At 41.9% G+C, this 27,866-nt stretch overlaps 1 protein-coding gene across 3 annotated transcripts in view; it reads right to left on the reverse strand.

Annotated features, from left to right (window-relative positions):
* LOC147729263 (anoctamin-1-like) overlaps positions 1-27,866 on the reverse strand; it is a 921,928-nt gene that overhangs the window by 121,085 nt on the left and 772,977 nt on the right. For 2 of the 3 annotated variants that reach the window (XM_086959572.1, XM_086959574.1), the window contains 4 exons: positions 24,998-25,080; positions 20,421-20,492; positions 16,052-16,129; positions 15,030-15,104 (listed from right to left, as the gene is read on the reverse strand). In XM_086959572.1, the coding sequence (XP_086815698.1) occupies positions 15,030-15,104; positions 16,052-16,129; positions 20,421-20,492; positions 24,998-25,080 (308 nt within the window). The remainder of the gene's footprint in view (positions 1-15,029; positions 15,105-16,051; positions 16,130-20,420; positions 20,493-24,997; positions 25,081-27,866) is intronic. The other variant, XM_086959573.1, reaches the window with a different exon arrangement.

Raw genomic sequence — 27,866 nt, forward strand, 5'->3', positions numbered from 1 at the left:
AAACGCGCTTCTCAGGGCTACTGTGAAAGTCCATCGATTTACAGTCAAGCTTTGAAGGGTCAACTGGATGCGTTTAGGTTGCCGGTTGGTGCGGCTTTAATCCAATACGTCGACGACTTATTGGTGGCTGCTGATACTCAGGACATTTGCAAAATTGCTACGGTATCGTTGCTGCAACATCTCTGTGAGTTAAATCACAAGGTGTCACCTTCTAAACTCCAATATTGTTGTCAAGAAGTAACCTACCTCGGTCACTTATTGTCAAAGGAGGGAAGGAGATTGACCCCAGAGAGAATTGCAGCGATTGCGCGAATGGCTGTGCCACAAACCCAGAGAAATGTGCGTGCCTTTCTAGGTATCACGTCGTACTGCAGACAGTGGATTCCTAATTTTTCATTGCTAGCGAAACCATTGGTGGCTCTTACGTGCAAGGATGTTTCAACTCCTTTACCATGGACGGAAGAATGTCAGAAAAGTTTTTCTGAATTACGTGACTCATTGTGTTCGGCTCCTGTGTTAGGTACCCCTGATTACAGCAAGCCGTTCACGTTATATGTTCACGAGAGGGAAGGTTGTGCTTTAAGTGTCTTAACGCAACCGTTTGGTGGCAAGCAACGTCCATGTGCATATTTTTCCTCGACCTTAGACCCAGTAGCTAGAGCATTGCCGAGTTGTTTGAGAGCAACTGCGGCAGCTGCGGTCTCCATCCGACAATCAGCAGGATTGGTCATGGATAATATGCTTACGGTGATGGTTCCGCATGCAGTCGATACTCTTTTGAATCGAACGAAAACTCAGCACTTGACGAGTGCGAGGTTATCGGGGTACGAATTGACGCTCTTGGCAAGCCATATTCAGATAAAACGTTGTAATGTCCTAAATCCGGCAACTTTGTTACCAATTAGTGCAGAGTCAGATGAAGTAACAGAACATGACTGTTACTTGCGGACAGAGGAGGAAACAAAAGGTCGAGTGGACCTTAAAAACACCCCATTGGAAGACCCGGAGGGCACTCTGTATGTGGATGGGTCATGTTTTAAATTGCCGAATGGTGATGTGACTACTGCTTATGCTGTTGTGACGTTGAATACTGTTGTTGAGACTGCGAGATTGAATCAGAACTCTGCCCAAGCTGCAGAGCTGATTGCTCTTACTAGAGCATGTGTATTAGCAAAAGGTAAACGTGTGAATGTGTACACCGATAGTCAGTACGCTTTCGGTGTAGCGCATAGCTTTGGACGGTTGTGGCGAGAGCGTGGTTTCTTCACGTCGCATGGCACGAAAATACAGCATGGCCAGCTTGTGAACGATCTTTTGGATGCATTGACTTTACCTGCTCAAGTTGCAATTGTTAAGTGTAGTGCGCATCGTAAAGTGACGGATGATGTTGGTCGTGGTAATGCGTTTGCAGATGAGATTGCTAAGGAGACTGCCCGGAACCTTAGCACTCGAATGTATGTGACGAGTTCGGTTAGGTGGCCTACAGAATCGAGTATGTGTGAGGATACTATAGAGAGTGTGAAAGCAATACAGAATGAGGCCACCGACACTGAAAAGATGAAGTGGAAAGAAAGTACGGGAAGGTTGGATGTGAATGGTTGCTGGATTGATTTGTCGGATCAGAAAAGATGGATGTTGCCTGATGCGTATGTACTGGCCGTTGTGACAATGGCACACGGGTTAGCACATATTAGCGCGAAAGGTATTTGCAAGTTGTTGGCTGATGTGTGGAAGAATGATGGCATTACGAAGTGTGCTGAACGCTTGGTGAAGAATTGTATGGTGTGTATAATGTACAATCCTGGCAAAGGAACCCCAACTCCCCCTGGCAGTTTTGCTCCTCCTTCGTATCCCTTTGAGGTGATCCAATTGGACTTCATCCATATGGAGAGATGCAATAACCTGAAATATGTTTTGGTTGTGGTTTGCGCATTCTCTCGATGGATCGAGGCCTATCCCCTCAAGGATAATACTGCTTTGTCTACTGCGAAAATCCTACTGAAGGAATACTTTCCTCGGTATGGAATGCCTAGAGTCGTGTGGTCAGATAACGGAAGTGAGTTTGTTGGAAGTGTGATGAAGAGTGTGTGTAAGGGCCTTGGAATTAATCAAAAATTCCATAGCGCCAATCATCCCCAGTCAGCTGGATTGGTTGAAGGGTACAATGGCACCCTTAAACTAAAACTAGCGAAGATTCAGGCTACGACTGGACTTTCGTGGCCTGACGCTTTGCCTCTAGCATTACTGTCAACTAGGGCGACTGTACACTCCCGAATAGGGCTTAGTCCCTATGAAATAGTGTTCGGCCGTCCTGCGAATGTGTGGGGGGTTCCTAGGCCAGGAATATTCGTTGATCTTGAGTATCCGATGTTGATTGATTACTTACATGACTTGACTGCTAAACTGAGGTTAATTCATCAACAGGTTTATGACGCCTTGCCGACGCAGACGGAGGGTCCAGGCCACCAGCTCCAGCCCGGAGATTGGGTAGTTACCCGTAATTTTTCACGCAAGAAGAATCTGGACCCCCGTTTCACCGGACCTTACCAGGTGCTCCTGGCCACGAGGACTGCCGTTCGTCTTGAGGGGCGGAAGAATTGGGTACATGCTACCCATTGTAAGCGAGTCCCTATTCCTTTGCCGGCAGACCCGTGGGTGAGGAAAGGCATTGCGTCAACAGAAGCAGAGACATTGCCGGCGTTTGTACCTTTTAGCGACGCACAGCTTGTTGGTGAACACTCAGCGCAGCAGAAAGCCACTGTTGAACATTTGTCAGCAAAAGACTCAAGATCAAATCAACCAATTGATCAACAGGACGCTGTCTCTTCAACGGATCCTTTGTTCGATGAGCAGACACGTCTCGGGAAACATCGATATTCTTTGCGTTCTCATACTAAGGACAAATAAAATGTTCTTGCTTTGCTGAAACTGATAACTGCAATATCCTCGTTTCCCCTGATCAACTTTGAACAATTCGTATCATTGAAAATTGTTTTGTGCATATATTAAGATTTTTCCTTGTATCTTTTCCTTCCACAGCTGAAATATTGTGCTAAATAAAATACATATTGTGTATTGAGGGCCGTAGGGCCGCGCGCGTACTTCCTTCTGGACAGTAGGTCTTGACGCTAGGTTAAAGGCCGTCGGTTCCTAGGAACTCCTGGGAATTGACTATTGCTGCACAGAACGAAGTGCGTCAAGAAACGTTGCGGACGGTCGTAGGGAAATGGCATTTTCGAAGCTGAACGATTTGGAAGGAGCTCAGGCGTACAGAGTCAAACTGCAGAAACTCAGTCGTACTAAATGTGTTGTATTCCAATTGTTTGTATTGTTTTTGACTGCTTCTGCATTCTTGGCGGGTGGGGTGTATTACACTATGTCTTACTTTTTACTTCCTACCCCTACTCCTACTCCTTACCCTAATCTTACTTCTACTGCTTCTCCTCATTCCTTTCATATGTTACCGGAACACGAACAGGCTAGACGTGTAGAATTCCGCAACAATTCCTTTATCCAGCTCCTCCATCAGCATCAGTTAGTGGTTAACACTACTAATTGTTGGGTGTGTGGGTTGATGCCACATACTACGGGTAAGGGAATTCCATATCTGGTGTTACCGTATAGTTCCCAAGGGTCAGCTCGAGCATTTCAAACAATGCTTCGAAGTGCACTGGGTTTCCACCCCACTCCAGAACAACGTTCCCCCATCCCTGGTCCTACCTCGTATCAGTGGGTGCTATCGATGGCAATAGCGGATATGGAAGATGAGATCCATGATGCTTTTCTCATCCCTAAAGAAGAGGTACAAGCCTATAGGGTCCTAAGTAGAGGGGAATACAGTACGTTCACTAATGAAAAGCAGCTTAAAAGCTCGTCTCCAATATGGGTCGTGCCCCACACTGGTAATCTTTGTCTTGTGGGTCGTGGTTCGCAAGCCTCACTTGGAGTAAGTGCTTGCACTGAAAGTTACCTTCTGCCAATGTCCCCGACCCCTGTGTTTCTGGCTGCCAAGGGTACATACTTTATCTGTCATGATCGTGCATACACATGGTTGCCCACAGACTTCATGGGCTCATGTTTCGTTGCAAATCTGTTGCCTCCGACGTTTACTGTAGATGCCGATTATCATAAGACTAGAGTTGTACGAGGCGTAATTAGCGAAGAGGATACTGCCGGTCAAGAGGCAGGAGACTTTTTCAAGGGTTTCCTCCCGTTTTGGGGACCTATGGTTAATAGTAGGAACCTGAGACATTTGACTCGAGTGGTAGAATCGACAGCTAATATTACTGCCAGTGCCCTTGGTAATATCACCTCAGAACTTCAGGCGGAGAGACTTATGACGTTGCAAAACCGTATGGTTTTAGATGTCGTCTTGGCAGATCGCGGTGGGGTATGTAAAGTGATCCATTCGAGCTGTTGCATTTTTATACCTGATAATGCTCCTACTGTCTATCAAGCCATCTCGAAGTTGCATAAGATCTCCGAATCCATACACGTGGATGTAGGGGATTGGACGTTACTTGGATGGTTTTGGGGCCTGGTATCGACTTGGGGTTGGAAGATTCTGATGATCATCGGGGTTGTGGTAGTGTTCCTGTTCACGTGTTGCCTTTGTGTGCAGTGTGGTCCTGCCTTATGTGGCCTCTGTGCTACAACGTGTATGAGACAACCATCTGTTACCAAGGGGACTCGGTTGGACAGAGCTATGCTACAACGACATCTTGATGGTCTGATGAATATCGAATATGATTCCGACTAGTGCTTGCCTACATGAGGGCAAAAGGAGCGTCTGAGGTTCCGTGACAATTGTCAGTGGTGTTTTCGACTCGTACGAATATGGTCGAGTCTAGTATCTATGAACCGCAAATGACGAGTTTAGTAAGTGTGCGCAGTTTCCCTGTGCTAGCTTAAACCGTTCGTTTGTTACGTGGGTTTTTCATCTGTACCCACGGGTTCCATCTTAGATACGGCATCCATTTTGTCTCTTGCCCTCAAGTAGTCAGCGAACGGACGCTGTCCGCTTCGCGACCCTGGGACTCCCAAGATATTTGCGGAAGACACATGTTCTTTGAAAGTGTCTTTATGATGAGGGGGTTGCTACTGTAAGGCAGATGGCGCCGCTCGAGGCTCATCTTGCCGCACGGACTTATTGTCTCAGCCGTGCATCTCATTAGGCACGTCCCTTTGATGCCTGTATCTCGTGCTTCTCGTTACCTCCCCTTTTACACCCCTTCCGATCTCCCCACTGTCTCCGTCTTCCTCTGCACCTGTCTTCGTTCCTATTTTGATCTACTTTACTGCTGATTGGAATTTGCTAATGGTGGGAAGATGGGTTTTTACAGTTGGGAACCGCCAAATGTTTCCGCACTTATGTTCCGGACCTTATGTGTTTCAAAGTGACCAAAGCGACCCCTCTGAGAGCTAAATGTGGGAACCGGGTTGTAAACTATTGTGTCTCATGTTATCTGATGGGTAAAAACTGTATAAAAGGAGCGATCCACAAAACCAATTTGAAGCAGTCTCCCCGAACTACACTCGATGTACTTCCTGTGACTTCTGTGTTCCCTGCAGTAAATAAACCTTGACTCTTTGACGCCGAAGGAAGTGTCCCGTGTCTCTGTGACTTGTACGCCGGAGCAGGTTACCCACGAAGGTTTCAGGTGTTGTGCCCTGGCACCGCTGGGTCCAAAAGAGCCCAGTCCTTCACATCACCACCCACCTACGAGACCTGCATTAGCTCCTGGTCAACAAGAGGATAACTTTCAAACTCCTAACCTACGCGTACAAAGCACTCCACAATGAGGGATCAGAATATCTGAACGAACTACTGTCCTTCTACACCCTGAATCGCCAGCGTCCCACGCAACTGCCGATCGACCACAGGCAGCAGATCCTTCTCCCACCTCAGCTAAGACATGGAATACCCACCCCACCCATCTACGTAAGACCAGGGACCTGCTGACCTTCAGGAGCTGCCATACGACCTGACTGTTTGACCAGTAGCTGCTTCCCCCCTCCCACCCCCGCCTTTAGCACCTTGAGACCCTCACAGGTGAGTAAAGCGCTCTACAATCTGGATTGATTGATTATGTTTCTTTCTGTTTCTGGTATTTTACTTTGGAACATTCTACGCCCAGTGGGCCCTGCAGTCTCTGCCTTAACTGTTGTTAAATGCTGTCTCCATCTTTATCGACCCTCACGCATGGGTCAGGTCTAATAGTCAAACTTGGGGCCTTTATAAATTAGGACAGCCCTCGGCAGAGGACAATAAAACTGCATTATTGACTGGTACCAAAGTAAGTACATCTGTTAGCACATATATATGAAAATCCTATAACCTGCACTTTTACAATTACTTTAAAAGGACAATTTTCTTTTGTAAAATAGGGTCATACCAATAGTTACAAATGCATACATATTGATTTCCCAGAATCTGGCTGGGGTTAATTTATAATAAAATAAGACCAACAGATGCAGAATGTTTCTTTCCCATCAGGTCACACCTTGTCCTGCTGCGATTCCATTTAAATTGGCGAAGGGTGAGCAGTGACACTAAAAAGAGCTTTATTTCAGATGTACATACACATTGCACATAGATATTGCTCTAAATTGACTCCGTGAACCAGATCTGTAGTATTAAATAGAATACGTCTCAAGAATTTCATAAAAGGAGCATAGGTAGTTAGAAAAGATGCAAATGTTTCTTTCAACAAAACACTGAACATGTGTTCCTTTGAGGCACAGACATTCTGACAAATTAAATGAAAAACAACTAATGGCAAAACCATGTGTGCTCTGCTGAAATATTCTGAACTATTGCAGCATTGCAAGGGCAATGATTAGTGCACATTGCATTGGCCTCCTGACCAGCGCCCTTACATATTGAGCACTGGTTCAGCGCTTGCATCCACAGAGGAATTCTCCCATAGTTCAAGGACTCCCAGGATCCACACCTCTTGATAGGCAATCTCTTCTCCCTTTTCTTCATTTTCTAAGACACCCTGCTCTCCATATTACTTTTTTAGGTCTCGCCTAGCGATCCCAGCGCATGTGCTGCTTCGCCTTGGTGAGACTATTGTTGTCTGTTTGGTGTGCGAAGGGGACAAAACATGTGCGCGCCCGGACAGGTGATGTACACGCGCATGGCGACAGGAGATGAGCACTCCGTACACGTGCACATCCCCTGTATAGGTGTAGGGCTGTTACACAGCGCGCGCATCGCGCACTTTCACTTTCCTCCTCCCGTCGGCTTCACTGAGACAGCTTATTTTTTAATTTGCTCAATTGCGACAGCTTGTTCTTCATGTGAGAAGCTTGTTTACATGGCTGTCTATAATGCATGGCCTGGGGGAGGCGGCGTGTACTGCTGCTGAACAGGCTCCATCTGTTTTATGTGTCACGAAGCTTGTACTGCCGCTGTATCCATGTGTGAAAATGACAATGGTGCTGCAGCTGATGCGCGTGTTGTGAGGCAAGTTGGCGCTGCCGGTATCAGTGCTGTACCTATTGGTGTTCACTGAGAGCCCTCAGTCTGTGCTGTGTCTGTTCCACATATGAGGAAATGTGGAGAAGTGTGGCTCAATGGTTAGATGAGGCAGACCATGAAGCAGAGGTCAGACCAGGGTTCAATTCCTGACGCGGCAGGGTCTTGAGCCCAAAAATGTCCACAGACTCGATAATTCTCGCTTCGGTGCCTGCTCGAAATACGGGTTCACACTCTGCAACTCCGGGCAATAGCTTGCTTAATCTCCACTATGGCCCCCCCGCTGCGGGATGCCTGGCTTTCACCTTGGGGGTGCCCAGTACGGGTTATCTCACAGGGAAAAACCAGGACGGGTTCCCAAAGCAAGCGCTTAGAGACCGTTGGTGATAATGCGCTATATAAATATAAATTACAATTACAAATACTGTCAAGCTAGGGTTCTGCCTCTAAACTGGGCGGTTTATTGCCATTTAAATCTTTCTTTGACTTATGAATTCAAATGACGCAAATAAAACGTAGTGGTGGGTGGTTCCCTGTTTCTTACAAAAAATGTCCCCTCTCTCCTCTGCGGTTCCAAGTTTGTTAGTCGCGGTACTTTTGCCCTCCTACCCACAGAAGTTGTCAATGTGCAACCCGGGGACGTGAGGCAGGCCCTAGGGCCAGTATCCGAGGGTAGCAGGGGATGTGAAGGCCGCAGGTAAGGAGTGTATGCTGATAATGAAATGGGTGGGAGTACACCGAAGACATAGCGGTACACTGTTACAAACCACCTTTTCAGGAGCGTGACAGTGAGATGCCAATCGCAGGAAGAGACAGACAGAATATTCTCAGCGGACGAAACTATGTACATTTATGACGTGAAGTTCACAAAATGTTTGCTTCCTACTCCATTCTTTTTTTATTATTTTGTGATAAGTTTGTACAAACATCTCCTGCAAAAATATAATTGGTTGGATCTCCCCCCCCCCAAACCCAAGACAAAATTGTTTAAGAAACAATCCTAAGTTGCGAGAATGTGAGGTTTACTTTGAAGGTAAAATAGCTCAGCGGGTTGTGTACTGGTTGCTGGTACATGTTCAAATTCCGGCAGGACCGACTCGGTGTTGGGTGAGATAAGATGGGGTGGAAGACATAGCACATTTCTGTTTGTATGGGGAGGTATCCACAGTATGCCCAAGTGGGTAGTGAATGCACAGTCTGTCCTCGCACGTAAAGCTGGGATGGGGCACAGATCACCCAGGGAGCCCAAAGTGATAAAGAAATATTTTCCTTCTCTTGCTGGTACGTATTTTTCATTTTTTTTTTTTTACAGTAACGTACACATTGCATATTTGTTATGCTTCACTGAAACCAAACAAATATCACTTGGACTCTGCCTGTACGTTTTGTTTGTTGTGCTACAGGGACTGTGCGTGTGCACCGAAAGGTAAATAAGGGCTTCCAGACCGATCCAGGAAAGAAAACCTGCTGTGGAGCTTGTTTGGTAAAGAGATTGGGAGGGTGGGCTGTCAGTGAGTAAAGGGGATTTACACATGGTGGTTCAGAGCAATATGCACGTTACCGTTGACAAATTCACAGATGTCACCACGAAAAAGCTACTTTTACATAAGTGATGGCTTATTGGTTGGGTGCCTTAAACGAACAACTATGGACACATTTCCATTTGCTTCTTGGAACTTGCAGTTTTAGTTTCTCTGTTTTCTGTTGATAAATTTTAGTTGGTAACTTCACCTACCCATTTGAACGTACCTAGGTTATAACTTCTTAGTTTTAAAAAAGAATTTCGATTTATAAAAGCTAATATCCAATATAAACCATTCGTGATTGGTCTACTGGAATTGAAGTAAAGCTTGGAACATAAACTACTCAGTATGTTGAGTTCCCTCAAAGCTGATTCAGAGAACATGTAGAGGCCGCCAAACACACACTCCTATTACACTCGAGAAAAAGTGTTTAAAAAAAATAAAAAAGTTTTAACAACAGGGATAAAATGATACACTTTACTGACAGCCATATGCATTGGTAAAATGTTTTGCATTAAATTTAGGGTGGTCTCGTATTCTTGGAAAAGTTTTTGCAGCGCCTCCAACCACTTAATCACGCTAGTTCTACATGAAGTAAACAACATTATTATTCAAAGGGTTTCTGGCAAATCCAGCTCCTCAACGCGCACAGTAAAAGTACATTTTTGAAATTGCCCCCCTAATAGAGGCAGCCATCAAATAATGGATTGCCTTATTGGGTAAGACTAGTAGTAAATGGTTATCGCCCCATTGCATGTAAATAGCATGGGAATGCATATGTATTTGTGGGGAAGTATACAAAAGGTGATGGATGGCATGTTTGAATTAATCTCAGACACTGGTAATTACTCAGTCAGCATCACAGTCCATCGTTTTTTTTTTGGACGCCATGCTATCTTAGTTTTGACCCAGCAGGACTCCTTTCAGTCTCCCACCAGTACTTTGACTTTCCAAGCAACACGGGACAATGGTGGCCGCTTCATTTCACTGCTATTGGTCTCGCACCTACGACAGTTCCAGCCATTAGCATTCTAAATGATAATGCCTTTCATTTATGAGCTAATTTTCAAAACAGTTTAATCAAAGGCATTGTCATGTCCAATGCCAACAGCAAAAACTCTTGCAAAAACAAGACCTATTGCATTGCAAATGCTTTTTTATTTACAAAGTTTTATATAGCGCGAACAAGACCCTTAAGGGTATCAGAGCGCTTTACAATATACAGTTATTAAACATTAGATGGTTGAGGTAGTATACATACATTCGGTATTCGCCATTCAGTACAAAAGAGGTAGATAGCAGTATATGGGTAGCATAGGGGACTAGTAGTCATCAAAGAATAATCCACGAGGGGATCAGAGCGCTTCACAATACACAGTTATTAAGCATTAGGTGGTTGAGGCAGCGTACATACATTCTGAAATTCGGTATTCAATACAACAGAGGTAGACAGTAGTATATGGATAGAATAGGTTACTGGTTGTCAACATAGAATTAAAGTCTTTGGATTTGAATGTGTTCATTAGAAGCATTTTTACTTCTTTTTTGAAGGAGGTAAAGGAAGAGATTCCACGAACCACTGGTGGTAGGGAGTTCCAAATCTTCGGTGCGATCCCTGAAAATGAACTACAACCACTTCTCTTTTTGTAGAAAGATTGTGGTTTTAGTAGTAGTGAACTCGCACTTCGCAATTGTCTGCATCCTCCCGATCGCTCAAGTTTAAGTGCCAAGTAACTGGGGGTATTGCTATGCACTTATGATGCATCTATTTTGTCGGTGCTCTGGACACACTTGTCTGTCAATTGGGAAGTCTTAGAGAGCGCGATGCTACCAAGGCCTTGCACCACAGGTCCGGTATGATGCAACAAACACACAGTGCAGGTGTACTACAAGGCTCTGATGGGGAGCAGGTTAAGTTTCTTGCACACTCACTCCCACGTCCGGCATCTTAAAAGAACATGAGTGCCCCTCAAGCACCTTCAGTTTGTTATCGCTTTGAGTCTCCTGTCACTTTAACAGCGATCTCTCCAAGCGCGCATCTTGAGTTTTCTTGGGTTTGACTGAAGTCTTCTGGTGTCCTTGGTAAAGGACTGACCAGCCAACTCCTGTCCATCAACCATCTCTGTAGCGCTGAATCTGAGTGATTTAGATCATCAGACTGAGAAATAAGCAGGGAATTGTTGCAATCTATTCTTCTAAACATCAGCATCACACTGGACACAAAGGATGAGGGCTCTCTTTTGGGATGACAGCAAGGACCATGGTTTCGCAAGCACGTTTTCATTTTACCTAGCTGAATTCTCTTAAGTGGCATAAAACAAAGTGTTCCTTTGTGTTTTCTCCCTTCCTGCTGTGGTCTGTCATTCTGTGTAATATTTTGGTGTCAAATCTGGTATTGTGGGGTCTCTAATTCCAGTACAAAATGGTCCTGGCACGCATACAGCGCACGGTAACAGCGATAGGAGATGATAGAAAGGTACCTGAATCTTTGTTAAAGCAGCTCATGTACGTGCTTAGATGCGGAAAATGCCGTAAATCATGGTTTAATATATTGTTTTCACTATTGTGTGTAATATGATTCGCATCATTATGATAAGGCGGTGTTGGACACTGCCCCCAGCGATGTACTGTATGGATACCTTCTAATAAAAGGATGTTTAAAAAAAAAAAAGCAGGTCATTATTATTAAATTGTTATCATTGTAAACACAAATGAAGCTTTGCTCCCCTCGAGATTAAAAATACTCTTGCTGTATGCCTGCGTCCAGCATCTGGTCTATAATGTGTGATACAGATTAGAACCATCACCTCCTTTCTGTACGAATTAAGACTCCATAAGAGAAAATGTATATGAGGCGTCATAAATCAAGCTATGTGTCACGAAGCAGTGCCTGCAGCTAAATATAGGCGCTGCACGGAAATGGATAGATTTCAAGTGCACATGTGCAGAGGAGGGCGAGCCTTTAGGGAAATTAAAATATTAATGACAGGCAACTGACACTTCTCCGGCCCTCCCAGCCCTTCACAGGCACATTCATGGCCCCAAATCTATTCATTTCCACGTGGACGAGACTGTCTCTGCAATACTGACCAAGTAGTGCAAGGAACATAGAGGCAGTAAAATATCCTGGGAACACAGCACCTAACTGTCTGCCTGCCTCTCTCTCTCTCTCTCTCTCTCTACCTGCCTCCCTCTCTCTATCCCTCCATCCATCCATCTGTAGGTATATAGATCTATCTATCTCCCCTTCTCCTCTCTCTCTCGAAAATAATAATATATATATATATATATATATATATATATATATATATATATATATATATATATATATATATATATATATATATATATATATATATATATATATATATATATATATATATATTTTCACTGAAACAATACAGGTTTCAGGGACATTCTAGTTAGTTGGACATTTCACTCATACAAAACCTGAAAAATTCCGCTGTTAGTTTGCTAAATATAACTCGCACCCCCATAATGCACTGCTGATGACGTCACATACATGGTCAGTGACAACACTGATGACATTTCAAATAAAATCACAGATGGCATCATCCACGTGAAAATCTAATGCACGTCGTCACACCCTAATATAACCTTTGATGCACCTACTCTGAAATACAGACTACCATTTTTGAAACCATAGAAACACCAATACCAGTTACTACACACACTCACCGATTCCTAGGTCTACACACACACACCCACTCATTCACCCATACAGTCACTCATACATGCAGTCACTCATCAATACAACACTATCATATGCACTCATACACCTATTAAGACACTCACACACCACCACTCATCCAGAGTTACTCACACACCTAGTCAGTCATGCAAAGAAGCAATCACACTCCCATTTATTCATCTATACATTTAAACACACACCGCCTCACTTATTCATTCAGATACTAATGCATACTTACTCTCTTATACAATCACTTATACAAGTACACACTCATGCATATAGCCACTCACACTCTCACATATAGTCATTTATATACTCCAACTCTCACATACACTGCCTTTTACAAATGTAATTACTTATACATGTACCAGTGAGACATCCATACACTCACCAAAACACAACACATACACCCAACACACCCATACACACACTCACCCACCCATACAGCTGTTACCACATGCACTCTTGAACCAATACCCCAGTGAATCAACCACTCACACATCTATGCACAGAGTCATACCTCCCCCACCCACCCACACATGCACTCAGGGACCCATACAAATACTCAGGCGACCAATCAATAACCCATATAGACACTCTTGTAGCTACTCACCAACCCATGCAGCAGCTTACACAACAAAAGGCAGACTGATACAGACATCCACACAGTTTAGTCACTAACCCATTCATTAAGACACATTTAATCACTCACTTATACAGTCAGTCACACACCTACTAAATCTTTCATCCAGACACTTATACACTCACTCATTCTTCAATACACCTCAGCATATATATGACATTTTTCAACTTTATAGAAACACACAGTCACTGCATGATGTCATCTGTGATGTCATTAGTGATGTCATCAGTGATATTACTGACCATGTCATGAATGATGTAATATGTGATGTCAACAGCAGTGCAGTGCGGTGGCGCATGTTATAGTTAGCTGAACTAACTATAATGGCAGAATTTCTCAGGTTTTCAACTTGTAAAAAGTACAACTAACTAAACCCATGTTTTTTTCTGTGTATATATATATATATATATATATAGGTTGTAAATACATTTTCATCTCTGCTGACTTTTGTGGTACATCTCCCTCGTCTGCAAGCGTGCGCTGCTGCGGCTTGAAATGCTGTGAGAGCCGAGGAGGAGCTGAGTTATATATATATATATATATATATATATATATATATATATATATATATGTCACCCACATGAATTGAATAAAGCGCACACTCTGGTATATATATGTATATACATACATATAGATATATACTTTTGTTTCAGCTGTGAGGCCATATTTCTTAGGTAAAATGTATGTTACCAATACACACTCTAAGATAGCCACAATATAAGTTAATGATCAAAGTGCATCGTTTGTTTTAATAAATTTAAAGGGAAATGATGTAATTTCAAGAAATCATGTGAAACTTTATTTAAAATAATAATAATTATATAATAATTCGATCAAACATGTGGATATGCAAGAAAGTGATGCTGATACACTGTACAATTGAATGATTTTAACTAGCCTTGAGAAAGCCCTGACTTTACTTGCCGAACAGGGCGAAACACGTGTCGGCTGTTCTTCTCTGTGCCATTAAAACACTCAACATGGAAAATGACAAAGGCTATCCCTCTTTGTTTCATTAAAAATATTCAATGGAAAAATTATAAATTAGTGAAATGGATGCAACAAAGTGCAAACCATAAATAAAAAGAACTATCCTCACTCCAACAAATTTGTACTGTGCTGTTTTCAACATAATAAAACTGATGATTTATCCATTCATGGGGGAGAAGCGCTTTTCGGCAAATAGCACGTTACTGCGGAAACCAAAAAGGATTCATTATGTTTAGAACACATGTAAATTCCATTAAAGTTGGGAATTTTAACAATGAAAAGCTAACTGTCTATAATGTTAACTTAATTCAAGTGTAGTAGAGTCACAATAGGTGTTGTTTCAACCACATACGTGTATAGTTTTTAAGACTTTTTATCTTGGTATAAAACAAGGTAATTTTACTACTCTGGGGTCTTGTGCTCGTAAGGGATTCAGTCTTATAAGGGGCAAGATGCTTTCAGCTACTATGCAGCGCCATCTTACATGAAGTTATTCCTGGTCATCTACCAACGTAAAACATTTCCTAGACCAATTAGTCATTGTTCTGCATTCCAGAGGGGCTATGGATTTTAACTCCCTATTCTTAACCTCTCTTATTTTTACACTAAAAGACACTGAACATCTGAACTGGCTGGCCACACTGTTAGTCAAAATGCTTATAACTAAATACCACTTACCATAAAAAATATGCTAACGAAATTGGTAAAATACGCTGGTAACCGATCCTTCCAGGTCAGCTTTTCTTTATCCGTCTAGAAAACAAAAGACGACTTTACATCGGGAGATTGGTAGGCAGAACGCAAAATGCAATTACATCCTTATTTAATACAAAAACTGGATGAGTAAAAACTAATGTAACATCAGAGCCAAATCAAGTAAAACTATCGTATCAAAAGTAACAAAATGATAGTTTTTTTTTTAGGCCAAATATTTTATTTCAAAATAAGGAAGGGTGCATAAGCTTTTATTTAAGGGATTTAGTTATGAGATTTTTCTCCCACTGTTATCATTTCTATTTACTGCATATTTTTAAATTCTACACTCATTTTAGGGTACTTTGTTTTGTTTTGAAAAAAACTTCTATTTTAATTTTAAATTAGTAGTATATAATGTGGGCAATTAGCTTATTTCCCTAACAGAATAGAAATGACAGGTTTGGCATGCCCCATACTTGGACTGGAATTTTGTCGAAACATCATTCGCTGAAAGTTTGTATCACATGGTCCATGGTCCTGAACTCAGAGCCAAAGGTCAGGCAGTGCAAATTTCAGGGCCAGAACTGTACTAGCCAAATCCCACATGTTGTAGTTTTTTTAAAGTAAAGAAAGTAAAGAAAAGGTATTATGAACATCATGACAATATTCAAAACATATCAATACGATGAAGTCACTAAGCAAAAGCAAACATTATCAGGCAAGTGGAAAATGCGCATGCGCACTAGACACCACATATTACAACACAGATGTTTCTAATAAATAGAATCGTGCTCTGTGACAATAAGACATACAATCTACAAACCAAACATAAGCCATGCAGTGCTGTCAATACATTAAGCTATGTGCTTGCAAAAAATATGGTGGCGAGTGAGGTTAAAAAAAATCTACAGCCATAATATGATGGAAAAAAAGTAGGTATCTACGTTGGGTTTCCACAAAAACTAAAAATTTTGGATTCTCCGTAAATTTGATGGAAAATGTACCAATTTCACACCAGCCATGGCTGTCTTAACTCTTTGCCTCCATTTGTTTGTTGTCTCCTCTGGCACATTTCCACGCTTCTGATGGCAGTCAAAGGGAAACAAAGAAAAAAGTACCACGCAATATAGGGTTATAATGGATCGGAGGGGAGAAAATAATGCCAACCTAATTGATACATTTCTTGGCTTTATCAGTGCGCACTGCCCTCTTAGCAGGCAAAATCAAGAATTATAGACCTGTGGGGAGATTAAGACGTCATTCGTGGGGACACTTAGGGTAGACATTGAGCCAAGGCCCAGGAAGTAGGCAGACATAAGCTTTAAAAGAAATGAAGCATAGAGTTGCTTCATATCAAAGGCAAAGCAAAACAGAACATGGAAACAATCAAACAGGCACACAAGCAGAATCAGACACACCTACAATTCTCTGTTTTTTGCTATGGACGACTGATAGACTTTAATGCAATCTTTTACTTGGTTGTAACATCTCACCAGGCTGCAGTCTTGCATTGGAATATGATGCGGAGTGTGAGTGACCCTGATTTTGTCTTTAAATGTCGGTGAAATACCTATCAGTGACCACCCTCTCATGGACACTCAGACATCCCCCTTCAAGTTCAGAACAACTTACAACCCTGCCCTATCACAATTATGTTGTCTGTTTGCATAGTGCTTTAATGCTGGGCAAAGGACAAAATAGGTGCTGCATATCCTTTCTTTCTGAAAATGTTCTACTGTTGTAGGAGTAGCAGGTGACTGAAGACAAAAAGACTAATGCTTGTCAAATCAGTGTGTGGGGAGATAAGATAATAAAACGGTGGGGGTATTCAGAAAGGTTGGCGATCAGGGTTCCTCTTTTTTCAAACGTATTGATCAAAACAGGTTTGATGAGCGTGCCGCATCTTCATGGGGTGAGGTGAGGACACCTAATCTTAATGATCTCTGACTCTCTAGGTCAACAATCCTGTAAGCAGATCCTTAATTTACATCAGTGTACTACCTTTCAGTTGAGCAGGAGGTTAGATGTTTGTGCTACTGTTAAGTTTAGTAATATCCTATACCTGGTTTATGTTTAGTTCAATGCCACACCCCTATGAAGCAGATGGGTATTCTTGCAGTTCTGCACCTATTCTTATGTGGTTTGTTCATGGTCTGCGTACAGTACATCTCAGGAATGGAGAGCCACAGTCATTGAGCGCTGTTTCTGTGCTGTTGGGAACGCCTGCATTAACCCAGAGGAGTTCCAAATTAAAAGTATGTACCTAACAAAGTGCAATCGCATGAATGCTAGCGCTCAGCTAATCCCTGAGGGAAAGCGCAACATCCTGATATGGCCTCAGGATTAAAAGTTGGCAACTGCACCAGGTTCAGGTCCCCACTCCACAGACATTGTTTTAGGTTTTAATAGGGGAATTCTTTACCTATGACCAGTGTACAAAGGATATGGCAGACCTAAATTGTCTTCTCCCTTCTTTCTACTCATTAACTATCTACTCCCATTCCAATTGTTATACTGTTTTTTGCAGTTCTCCACAATGCAACTTCCAATTTGTGCTTTTTATTTTTTGCAGCTGTATTTTTGGATTTCAGCCTCATCGTCCTTCATATGTGCTCTCTTCACACAATTGCTGCTGAAAAGTTTAGTGTTGTTGGTATGACATGGAATCACCTGATGGCGTCAATTTCCAATTTGGGGTTGGGCAGCAAACTAGTATGCATCTATGGTTTTACAGTTTTTTTTATAGAGTGAACCTGACCTGAGTTGCATTTCCTTCCTTTTTAGACACCAGGAGATTTATTTGTCCACAATACTGAGCTGGGTTTCGAACCTAGTTCTGCCCATGTTCTGAGATTAGCTCTAATTGGCCTCAAAAGGCAACGTCTTCGCGTATCACTAAACTCTCTATACCGCTTTTCATATCTTATCAGACATAAATATAAATGTGACCAAACGGAATAACACTGCTGCATTATTCCAGTGTAATTCATCGGCCTTTCACAGTTGTACAAGCTACATTTTTTACTAGGAACTATCACCTGCTATTGTTGGCATATTTAATTTATTTTTATCACAATAACATTAAAGAAATGTATAAATTCCATCGGGTATAAAAACCGAATTTTTACTTTTACGCCAGACTCATCAAAAAAATGGATGAGATTGGTGACTTATAACCTGTTTAAGTAACCTCTGAAGGACACATTTTTAATTGTGGGATCTGGATTAAAATAGTGCAGTTCCTCAGGAATGTCCTCCTGAAGTCATGATGTCAATGTCCGCGGTTCCTGAACTTGACTACCAACTGAGGTCTGGTAAAGGTAACAGAGACAAAGAAAAGCACTGTTTGGTTTGAAAGTGAAAGGTAGCAGGAAGTTATTAATGGGGGAAGAGTAACATTTTAAGAAAATGGAGATACCAGGAAGAGCAATTTGATGGGCTTATGAAGAACTAGATTGTATGAAGATGATCTGAACATTTCCTATACCGAGAGGAGTGAAGCTTGAGAAAAAAAGAGAGGTGGGACATTTGAGCTTGAAATAAAATGGACAACTTTTATTTGAGCGCTTAGGCTAAGATATAATGAGATTGACAAAAGGTTGATTGCTGAGTGCAACCACATCTGTTACTGATACGCTTTCAAGACTCATTTAACAAACTTTTTTTGTCATCGCATTTTCGGATCTGTTGCATCTACCAAGAGTCGACTGGTACGTTATTCTTGCTAACGTGACCCTTGTGGGTGGATATATCTTCATGTGTTGCAGTACCCTTATCTGCTATCTGGGAGGGCACAAAAAATGTAGTTTGCGTTTGGTGGTATTAAAAAAAAGCCCTAAAAAAGGTCTTCCACTTGGCTGTAGTACTGAAAAGTACTTTCTTGGCATGTAATACGCGATCAGTCATATCGCTAAATAATTATACATACATACAAACGAGAGAACTAGTGGTGTGTGTTATGGCCCCCCTCCGTGTGACCGCATTAACAGAGATATATTTCAATGCATTATGACAGCAGAGAATAATGAACAAAGGCTGGCATCGCATGAAACAACTTGCAAGGATAGACTTGGCAATGCAAGCTCTGAATATTTATTCTCATCATAAACACCCGAGTGGCCATTTACGCTCCGGTGCCTAACACAAAAATGGGAGGCATTTAAAACCATATAAAAATACTGATGGTCAAAATGATCCTTAGCTTGCTGATGCCAACAATTTTGCAATTAAAATGTATTTAAAACGTGATTTATTTTTATAATTTCTTACTGAAAGTTAAAGAAACATATCCAGACCACCAAGCTGACGATTGTTACCCTGCCTCTTTGTACATATTGTTAAGCAGATCTTACTAGATGCCAAATCATCACCAGTTTGACTGACATTGCAAGAATTTGTTAAGACTATCCATGGCACAAATACTAAAACTAGAGAGCGTCAGATCTACGCTGCCGGTGGTGTACAAATCTAAAGAGGCTTGCTCATATCTCCCTGCCAATGAGTCCCTTCACTGCCTCCTAGATTCATCTTTCTTTGCTATATACGAATGGCTATATGGAACAAAGTCCCCCAGCATCTCCATAATATGGGAAAGGACCATGTTCCTTCCAACCACTCAATATCAAAACAGGAAGTGCTAGCTTGGTAGAGACACACAAGAGTGTAGAAATAAAACAAATAGGCATATTTTTCAAGATATATTAGTCCTTCTATGGTAGGAATTGGATCCCATCCAGAAAACTCAAAGTCTTCACCACATATGGAGAAAAACATCAACACTTAATTTTTAAGGGTAGTGTTCATAGCGCATGTGGCAGAAAAGAGGTACCAGTCCCAGACCATTGGAGTGTACCACTCCAGAACACATGTCTACATCTAGTGATATCCATCAGGGGAATTAACACAAACAGAAGGATTCTAGCTAAACTACTGATGTCAAATGGACCGTCTTTCACTACAACTACAGACAATGCCTATGTTTGAGCTAATACTGAATTGAAGTATCAACCAAAAAGTGATCAAGGATGATTTGATCAATGTGTAGTCTATACAATCAATGATCTGACTCTAGTATAAGAAAACATTTAGGGACAATATACAAAACTACTTAATGGTTGAAAAAGTTCATACATAAATAAAAAACTATTTGTCAACCTCCTCTTGGTACCATATGGCATCTATTCTAAATAAGTCTCCTTTAGTAAAATTGTCTCTATGATCTGCATTCTCACCTGAAGAGGTAGGGCAATGAACTATATGGTTTTATTTATAAATCTCAAAACAGATGCCCCCAATTGCAATGACATTCTTCTTCCTTTACCTTGCAATCTTGTAACAAGAAACAGATAAAACACAGTAGGACTCTGACCTTACCTCTTTAGTTTTTCGTTCCTTCCTAAGAGATTTCTGCAAAACCCTTGCCTCATATTCTGCCCTTGGATGATCCTGCAGAGAGAAGGCACAATGTATAGAGAGCAACACTCAGGACATTAACCAGTGGCATTGATTTTATCAAGCATAATTATTGTTGTTGTGAGGCTTTTACCGTCAGGCAACAACGTAATTGTATGCTAGATGTTCGGAAGCACCTGCAAAGAATTTTTGATGAAGGAGGCAGAATTAAGTGGCTATATTTATTGGAGCAGGTGACATTTTCGCCAAACCCAAGCAGCCATACAATGGGAAAGAGGCGACACATGCAATATTTTTTTAAAGCAGCAACTGACCGGCCAACTTATGCAAAGCCGATTCATAAAAATATAGAGGTGATGCAATAAACAGTGAATCAGCCAGAAATTTAAAAATGAAAAAAGCAGCCTGTCTAGAAAAATGGTTGCAATCATTTTCTAGGTGAAAGCTAGACGGGATTCAAAAATGTCATTAGGCAGCAAATCAATTGGAATCCTCTCTGAAGTGGTGATTGTGATAAGCTGAAGCAGTGACAAAAAAGGTAAAATCCAAACCTTGACTGTCCCCTTCAGGAAATCAGAAAAAACAAAGACAAAAAATTATTTACTGTTTAATAAAAACAGGTGTAAACGCACATTCAACTCAATACACACAAAAACAAATACTAGCCAATTGAAAAGCTGAAATCTATTTTATACACTTTAACACACGCCCCAAAACCGGTTATTAAAAAATTGTATAGATACTGCCAGAAAGTGCCAAGTCATCCATACAGAAACTAGAAATAAATATAATTCTAATATGCAAAATTTACCAGATCAAGATGAGTGCTTCTATTGATGCAGGTACAATTTCGAGATAGGCTTTGCTATTCGTAAAACTAGGCTCTAACAAAGCACCTGCTATATAAACTATAGTGATAATTAATTTACCAACCATCCCAAGATATAAATTTCTCCCTTTGAAAACAGTTATCTTTGTAAAGAAGCTTTAATTTGAATAGACCCATTTGTCTGTGAAAACGTAAATATATTTTCTGGTCTGTTTGAGTTATAGCCTACATACCCAAAGTTACAAGTGGCGGGCTGCTTCCTAGCAGTATTGTGCTGCCAAGTCACAAGAGAAAGCGCCACCTTCCAAAATGGTGACAATCTGAAGCAGTATTCCAGATTTAATTATATATACATTTCTAGTGTAAGAGTGGGGAGGCGAGGCAATAACATTTTTTAGAATTCTCTTTTTCTCCTTAAATTCTCTTCACCTAAATAGTGAAACAAAGTGTATCAAGAGTGCAAAGGCATCGGAAGGTACTAGGCAGGGCTGCCCTCTCTCCCCACTCTTGTTCGATCTATACATTGAACCATTTGCCCAGAATTTAAGGGAGAATTTTAACATCAGACCGTTCATGTATAAGGGGTGGGAGAGAAAGGTGGCCCTATACGCCGACGATATTCTGGTATACAGTAAACACAGCGCTTCCAGTAGTTTTTAAGTTGGCCTCGGAGTTTGGAGAAATCTCTGGGTATGAGATCAACCCTGACAAAACAGAGATGTTGATTTGGAACGTAGATCAGATTCCAGCAGACATCATGATACGCCCGGGGAATAAGTTGAGATACCTGGGTATTAACATCATCAAATATATCAATCAGATCGCCAAGATAAATTTTGTAGCTGTAGCTAAGGAATGCCGTAAATTATTAATGTCATGGGCACAACTTCCCTTATCATTTTTAGGAAGGGTTAATTTAATTAAAATGTCTATTTTACCTAAGGTCTCTTTTCTGTTCAACACAATTCCGTTATATTTTGATCCCTCATTAATAAATAAACTACAATCGGATATTAACTCCTTTATCTGGAGTAACCGCCTTTCGAGGATCTCCTGGAAAAAGCTCAGGAGGCGCAGAGAAAAAGGTGGAATCGCAGCCCCAGACTTCCAAATATATGCATGGGCATTTCAACTATCACATGTCAGAGTGCTTCTTAAAAATCCATCAGGGTATGGGGCGGTTCTTTGTATTCCACCCTTCTCACAGGTGAAGGGGTTAGCCATTCAGGGTTTTTGTTTAAGTTTGGGGACCCTAAGTTTTAAAAAAAAATTAAGTTGAAGATCTTGCAAGGAATGGCCAAAATGTGGGCACAGATAACTAAAACCATTAAAGTAGGGTATTACAACAGCAGGACTCCACTGTAGGATCTCCCTGAGACTCCCGCTTGGTTGAGAGACAGTCTAGCGATACCAATTAAGGAAGCTGGGTTGGCTGTTTGGGGGGATTTGTTCACAGAAGGAGAGCTGCTCCTGTGGGAGTGTCTTAGAAACATCATTGGCATAAACTTTGCTAGATTTAAATATATGGAAATAGCTAGCTGGTCCCACGCATATGCCTCTCGTACAACGCGTGGAAATAAATTCCCCATAGGAGGTTACAGCCAATTAATATCATCCTTGGTCGATAAACCTCCCGCCAAAAAGGAAATTTCAGCATGGTACAACCTGATTATGGAGGAAAGGGATGGAGCTTTCTCATTACCAGAGGACCTTTGGTCGTCAACCATAATGGGGCGTAATCTACATACGCTCTGGAGCCTATCCTGTGGAATATTGTGGGAGGTAGTGAAACCATCTTGGCTCCTTAGACTTCACATCTTTACTATCCACAGGGCCTACTACTCTCCATTAAGGCTTTCGAAATGTACACAGGGGAGCCAGGTAGCATGCCCTAAATGTGGGGAGGTAGCTGTTTTGGACTATCATATGTTTTTTGAGTGTCCTGCTTTGTCAACTTTTTGGGAGGACATAAAAAGAACTTTGTCTTTGTCTCTGAGCTCGAACATAGTCCTCGATCTCCCACTGATTATCTTTGGCATTATGGAGGGTCTCCATAGCTCAGAGAAGAAATTAGTTTTCTATTCTATCTTGCTTGCCAGGAGGGAGATATGCAGAAGATGGAAAGATTCTCTGCCCCCTACAATAGAAGACTGGTACTCCTCGATTCTAACTGTCTCCAGATTAGACCTGGGTAGGTCTAGTAACTCAAATAAAAAGACGTTTTGGTATCTACTAAATTGGGCACATTGAATTTCCGGGGTTTTTTTTCCCCCCGGGTCCAATGATTAAGCCACTTGGACATACCCCAGGGCCAGGTATCATTGTGGAAAGTTCCACTTTCTTTTTTTATGGTTGGTTTTCGTTTGGTGAAATAAAGTTGGTTGAGAAGGAGGAGCTGAGGGTTACGTATCGAAAGGTAAATCTGAACCCCACCAGCTAAGATATCTGCTGAGACAGCACCCCGCTCGTATACCACTCGACTTCATCATGGAAACAAATCTTTGTGGCAAATGAGGACAAAAAAAAAAAAAGAGTGCAAAGGCAGTGAGCTGTCAATACCTTAACATCTGTCCGACAGAAATAGGGAAACCTACCAATTTGTCAAACAGCAATGCATCAAGTATGTAGTGTGGTTGCTTGTTTATACAGAGTCCAAAATGTTTACCAACACATTTCTACTGATAGTTACAATATTGTTTCATTACTTTGGTAGAATTTCAAAGAAACTACTATATTCAAGTGAACCAGATGTTAACCCCTGGACCCACAATGTGTTTTGTATGTGTGTTGTTGTCTTTGTGCACTTTCTTAGAAAAACCTATAGCGTCTGACTGCTAAGACGAAAAAACTCGTCTTGTAGACAATTCCTAAATTGTACACGTCGAGTATTTTTACTGGTATCTAGAGTGACTTCACCTTCTAGTAGGATACTCAAAGTCACAATCGGGATATCCATTTCTTTACCCCCAACCTTTTTTCGCCATACGTCGTCTTCCACGTGGACACACACACTTCTTGAATTTATTGCACTCAACTGCAAGACACACATTCTTTGTGAAGCTGGAATGTTCGCTGTACAGATAGCTTGCAAAATAATACTGCCAAGGATACCATGAAAACAAAGCCAATGTGTTCAGAAAATGGGATATTTTACTCATCAGAACCAGATCTTCCACTCACTCTTCTAAACCCTTGGAGATCGGTAGACAATGTCACAGTACAACATCATCTTCGAGGTTGACCACCATTGGAAGGTAACTACTCCCTGGCCCTCCACTCACCCAAGCACTAAGTACTACAAGGCATACTCCAACAACATGTCAACTTTAAATAAGGGTACCACCTCCATTGAAATATTTCTCTGTAAATGGAAGCTAGGACTAATTGAGTGACTATTTCTAATGCATATAAAATCAGGCATCAATAGATACATTATTAAAATGCTGGTACTTTCATCTATGGTGATCAGGGAATACGTTCTACACTTAAAACAATGAGGTGGAGAATCATGTAGACATTTACCAGGGAAAGTTCAGGACTGAAATTTAAAATGGTCAAAACAGAACAAGATAATTGTGAGCATAATCTGGTACTCTGAAAGTAAAAAAAAACCCTTGAGGTGGTATTAAGAACATTAATGACTCCGCTACGGGAGCCATCTGCAATTGGGAAACTGCGAGATAAGAAATATTTTTCTTCACAGACTTACCTCAACTTCTTCAAACCCCGTCAGATCCCATCTATAATTGAGCCGCATCTGCCTTCGCTTCCAGTGCTCCATAAAAGTGGCAGCTAGAAATAAAAAAAACAGAAAGCCAATATTAGAATACTATAATACACAATCAGTCAGTATTCAAACAGTGTAGGCGATCACAGAAAGTAGAAATGTATTCAAGATCCATGCATATATATGCATGGATCTTGAATCTTTATATCATGGACCTTTTTCAATAATTATACACTTTTATATTTGGGATTATTGGTGTTCGGGAACATTTTAGGCATAAAAGCTGGACATGCTGAATAGGTCTTTGCCTCTTAAAAGATGGTGGTTTCATACACCAGGATTGTCATCATGCTGATAATAATAAGAGACCAGGAGACCAAAACGTATAAATCATGTGATGCACCACTTTATCCTACTGGTAAAAGTGTCTAGATAGTCCACTATCTGGATGCAGTTTGAGAACATGGAAAACGATGGATAACAATGGATAACGGTATTTATACGGTATTTTACGGATTGACATATATTTAGTGTTTGATTTTTCTATTTGTTTTAGATTATGGAATGAGTTATTAGGAATCTTCTCTATGGCACGGTGCACTTTCCGAACACTCTTTACAATTTATTACACAAAAGAAAGGGTTTGAGGCACTCCAAGGTGTATATATAGTTATTAATGTATTCAGCCGCCACTTCAGAATTTAGCAAGACGTTTCATCAAATGTTCCTATGTGTATGTATATATATGCCAATACCAATATTCCTAGATTTAGGGGTATAAATAAGGTGTATTTGATTTTTAAGGTGGATTTTGTGAAAATTGTATACTCAACTGCCCGAGTCCAGGTGAGGCCCGAAAGTTAATGGGCTGAAGCGTGTCGACAGAATATTTGAAGACACCCGTAGAAATGTAAAACAATAAGAAGTACGTTTGGAGTATTTTGGAACAACAGAGGTTGGCGTTATTAGCCTCAATATTTTTTACTATAGGGTGATCTTTTGTTTAAGGAAAGCTCAGTGTGGAACATTCTTTTTTTTTTTTTTTAATTTTTGAAAACCTTTATTGTGCATCAGAAGTAATAACATATACGGGCCTACAACCAGCCGGCCGGCCACGAACAATCAGGTAGCACGGTAGCATACGTTAAGGCAACACAGTACTGTATCAGAATCGTAAGCATTTACAGGAGAAAGACTGAGGACTACACAGCACCATGTCACAGGATAATTGTAGGTTAAATTTTAAATTTTTCATTATGCAACTATGAAGATCAGGTCGTAATATTCCGAACAAAGAAAGAAGATATAAACGAAGTCCATGCAGGCGGGACTTGATTTTAGCGCCTGTGTCAAGCTAGTCCCAATGCGGTAAACAAGTCCCCACCAGGCAGGATGGCCACACAATAGTCACGCCACGTAGTAGCGCCCATGATACCAGTCACCGTGCCACTGCCACCCTACACCCAGCACTCCCAACATGGAAAGATAAGCGAAAATCATAGAAAGAACAAAACAGGTCCCATAGAAACGAACAAAAAGGAACAATAACCCCCCACCCTGCACACATGCAGAGGCTATGTACTACCCCCCCCTAGCAGCGTGCCTGTCGCCCCATAAACCCGAAATTTAGGAAGAAGAAAGTCGGAAGAAAGGAGGAAGAACAGCGAGAAGTGTAGAGGAAGAAAGGAAGGAAACATGAATAAGAAAAAGAAGAAAAGAAAAAACATCACTCTTGGATTCAGGGAGGGAGAAAAAGACAAGCTAATCAACCACTCCCCGAAAAGGAAAAGGCGGGGGGAGGAGCCCTCTGAGTCACAGAACTCCCGGAATCCCAGCCATCCATTACATGCCCACACCAGAGCCTCCGACTCCAGAAGCGACTGTGCTGTACTAATTGGCAACAATAGAAGCGATGGAAGAAAACAACACACAATGTGTGTATACAACATGTACAGGAGCAGTTTCAGTCCCCGGGCAGCCCACACAAATAAACACCATGTAATTACCCACCCCAAACACGACCTGAAAGGGGGGCACACGTAAAGGCTAGTCAACAATAATCACCCTTCGGACCCCGGACCCAAACAGAGCCCCCATCCCATCGTGAAAAGGCTCAATTGTACAGGATAGACACAGGTCCCAATTGGGAAAGAGGCTGCAAGCGTACATTAAGCACCAAATCTAAACGAGAAACAGTCCAAGATACCGCCAGCCGATCCAACTAGCCGAAATGAGGGGCCACTTCAACCCTGGCCCGATTGATGAAACTGCTCCAGGCGTGGCCATTCCATTGGAGCAAAGTACCAGAAAAGAAACTCAGCCCTGTCCCGAACGGCAAATTCCGGCCCGGGCTGGCCATTGCCGCGAGTGTCCACTGGGAAGAACAAAGGGACAAAATGGCCGTTCCAGGCAAGTATGGCACTCCGGAGACAAAGAGAAGCGTCCCCGATCACCACCAGTGCCAGCAAGAAATCTGTAAATCACCTCTTCCGTCACCGGACAGTACAGTGTCAGCAGCTGCAGAGACACGGCTTCAGAAAGCAAGTCTCCAGGGAGGGTCAGGCTCTGGAAGAGCGGTAGATATGGAGACTGAGTCACTGTACCCAGAGTGGGGGGCAACATTGTATCTAGAGCCTCTCCAAGGGGAAGATCGCCCACACTGTAGCCAGGGGCACCGCTCACCCCTTCCCTCGCAGAGTGCAACTGTGTACCCTTCCCGGACAGTACTGAGAGCGGCGGGGGGACAGCCTGCCCCGGTTGGGAGGCACAGGACAATGCTCCCTCGATCCTCTCCGACAGCTCCTGGACGGTCCGCCGCCATGTTGTCCCCAAATCTGTGATGGCGCGCAGA

The sequence above is a fragment of the Lissotriton vulgaris genome, chromosome 2_2, assembly GCF_964263255.1.
Source record: "Lissotriton vulgaris chromosome 2_2, aLisVul1.2, whole genome shotgun sequence".
Taxonomy (NCBI): domain Eukaryota; kingdom Metazoa; phylum Chordata; class Amphibia; order Caudata; family Salamandridae; genus Lissotriton; species Lissotriton vulgaris.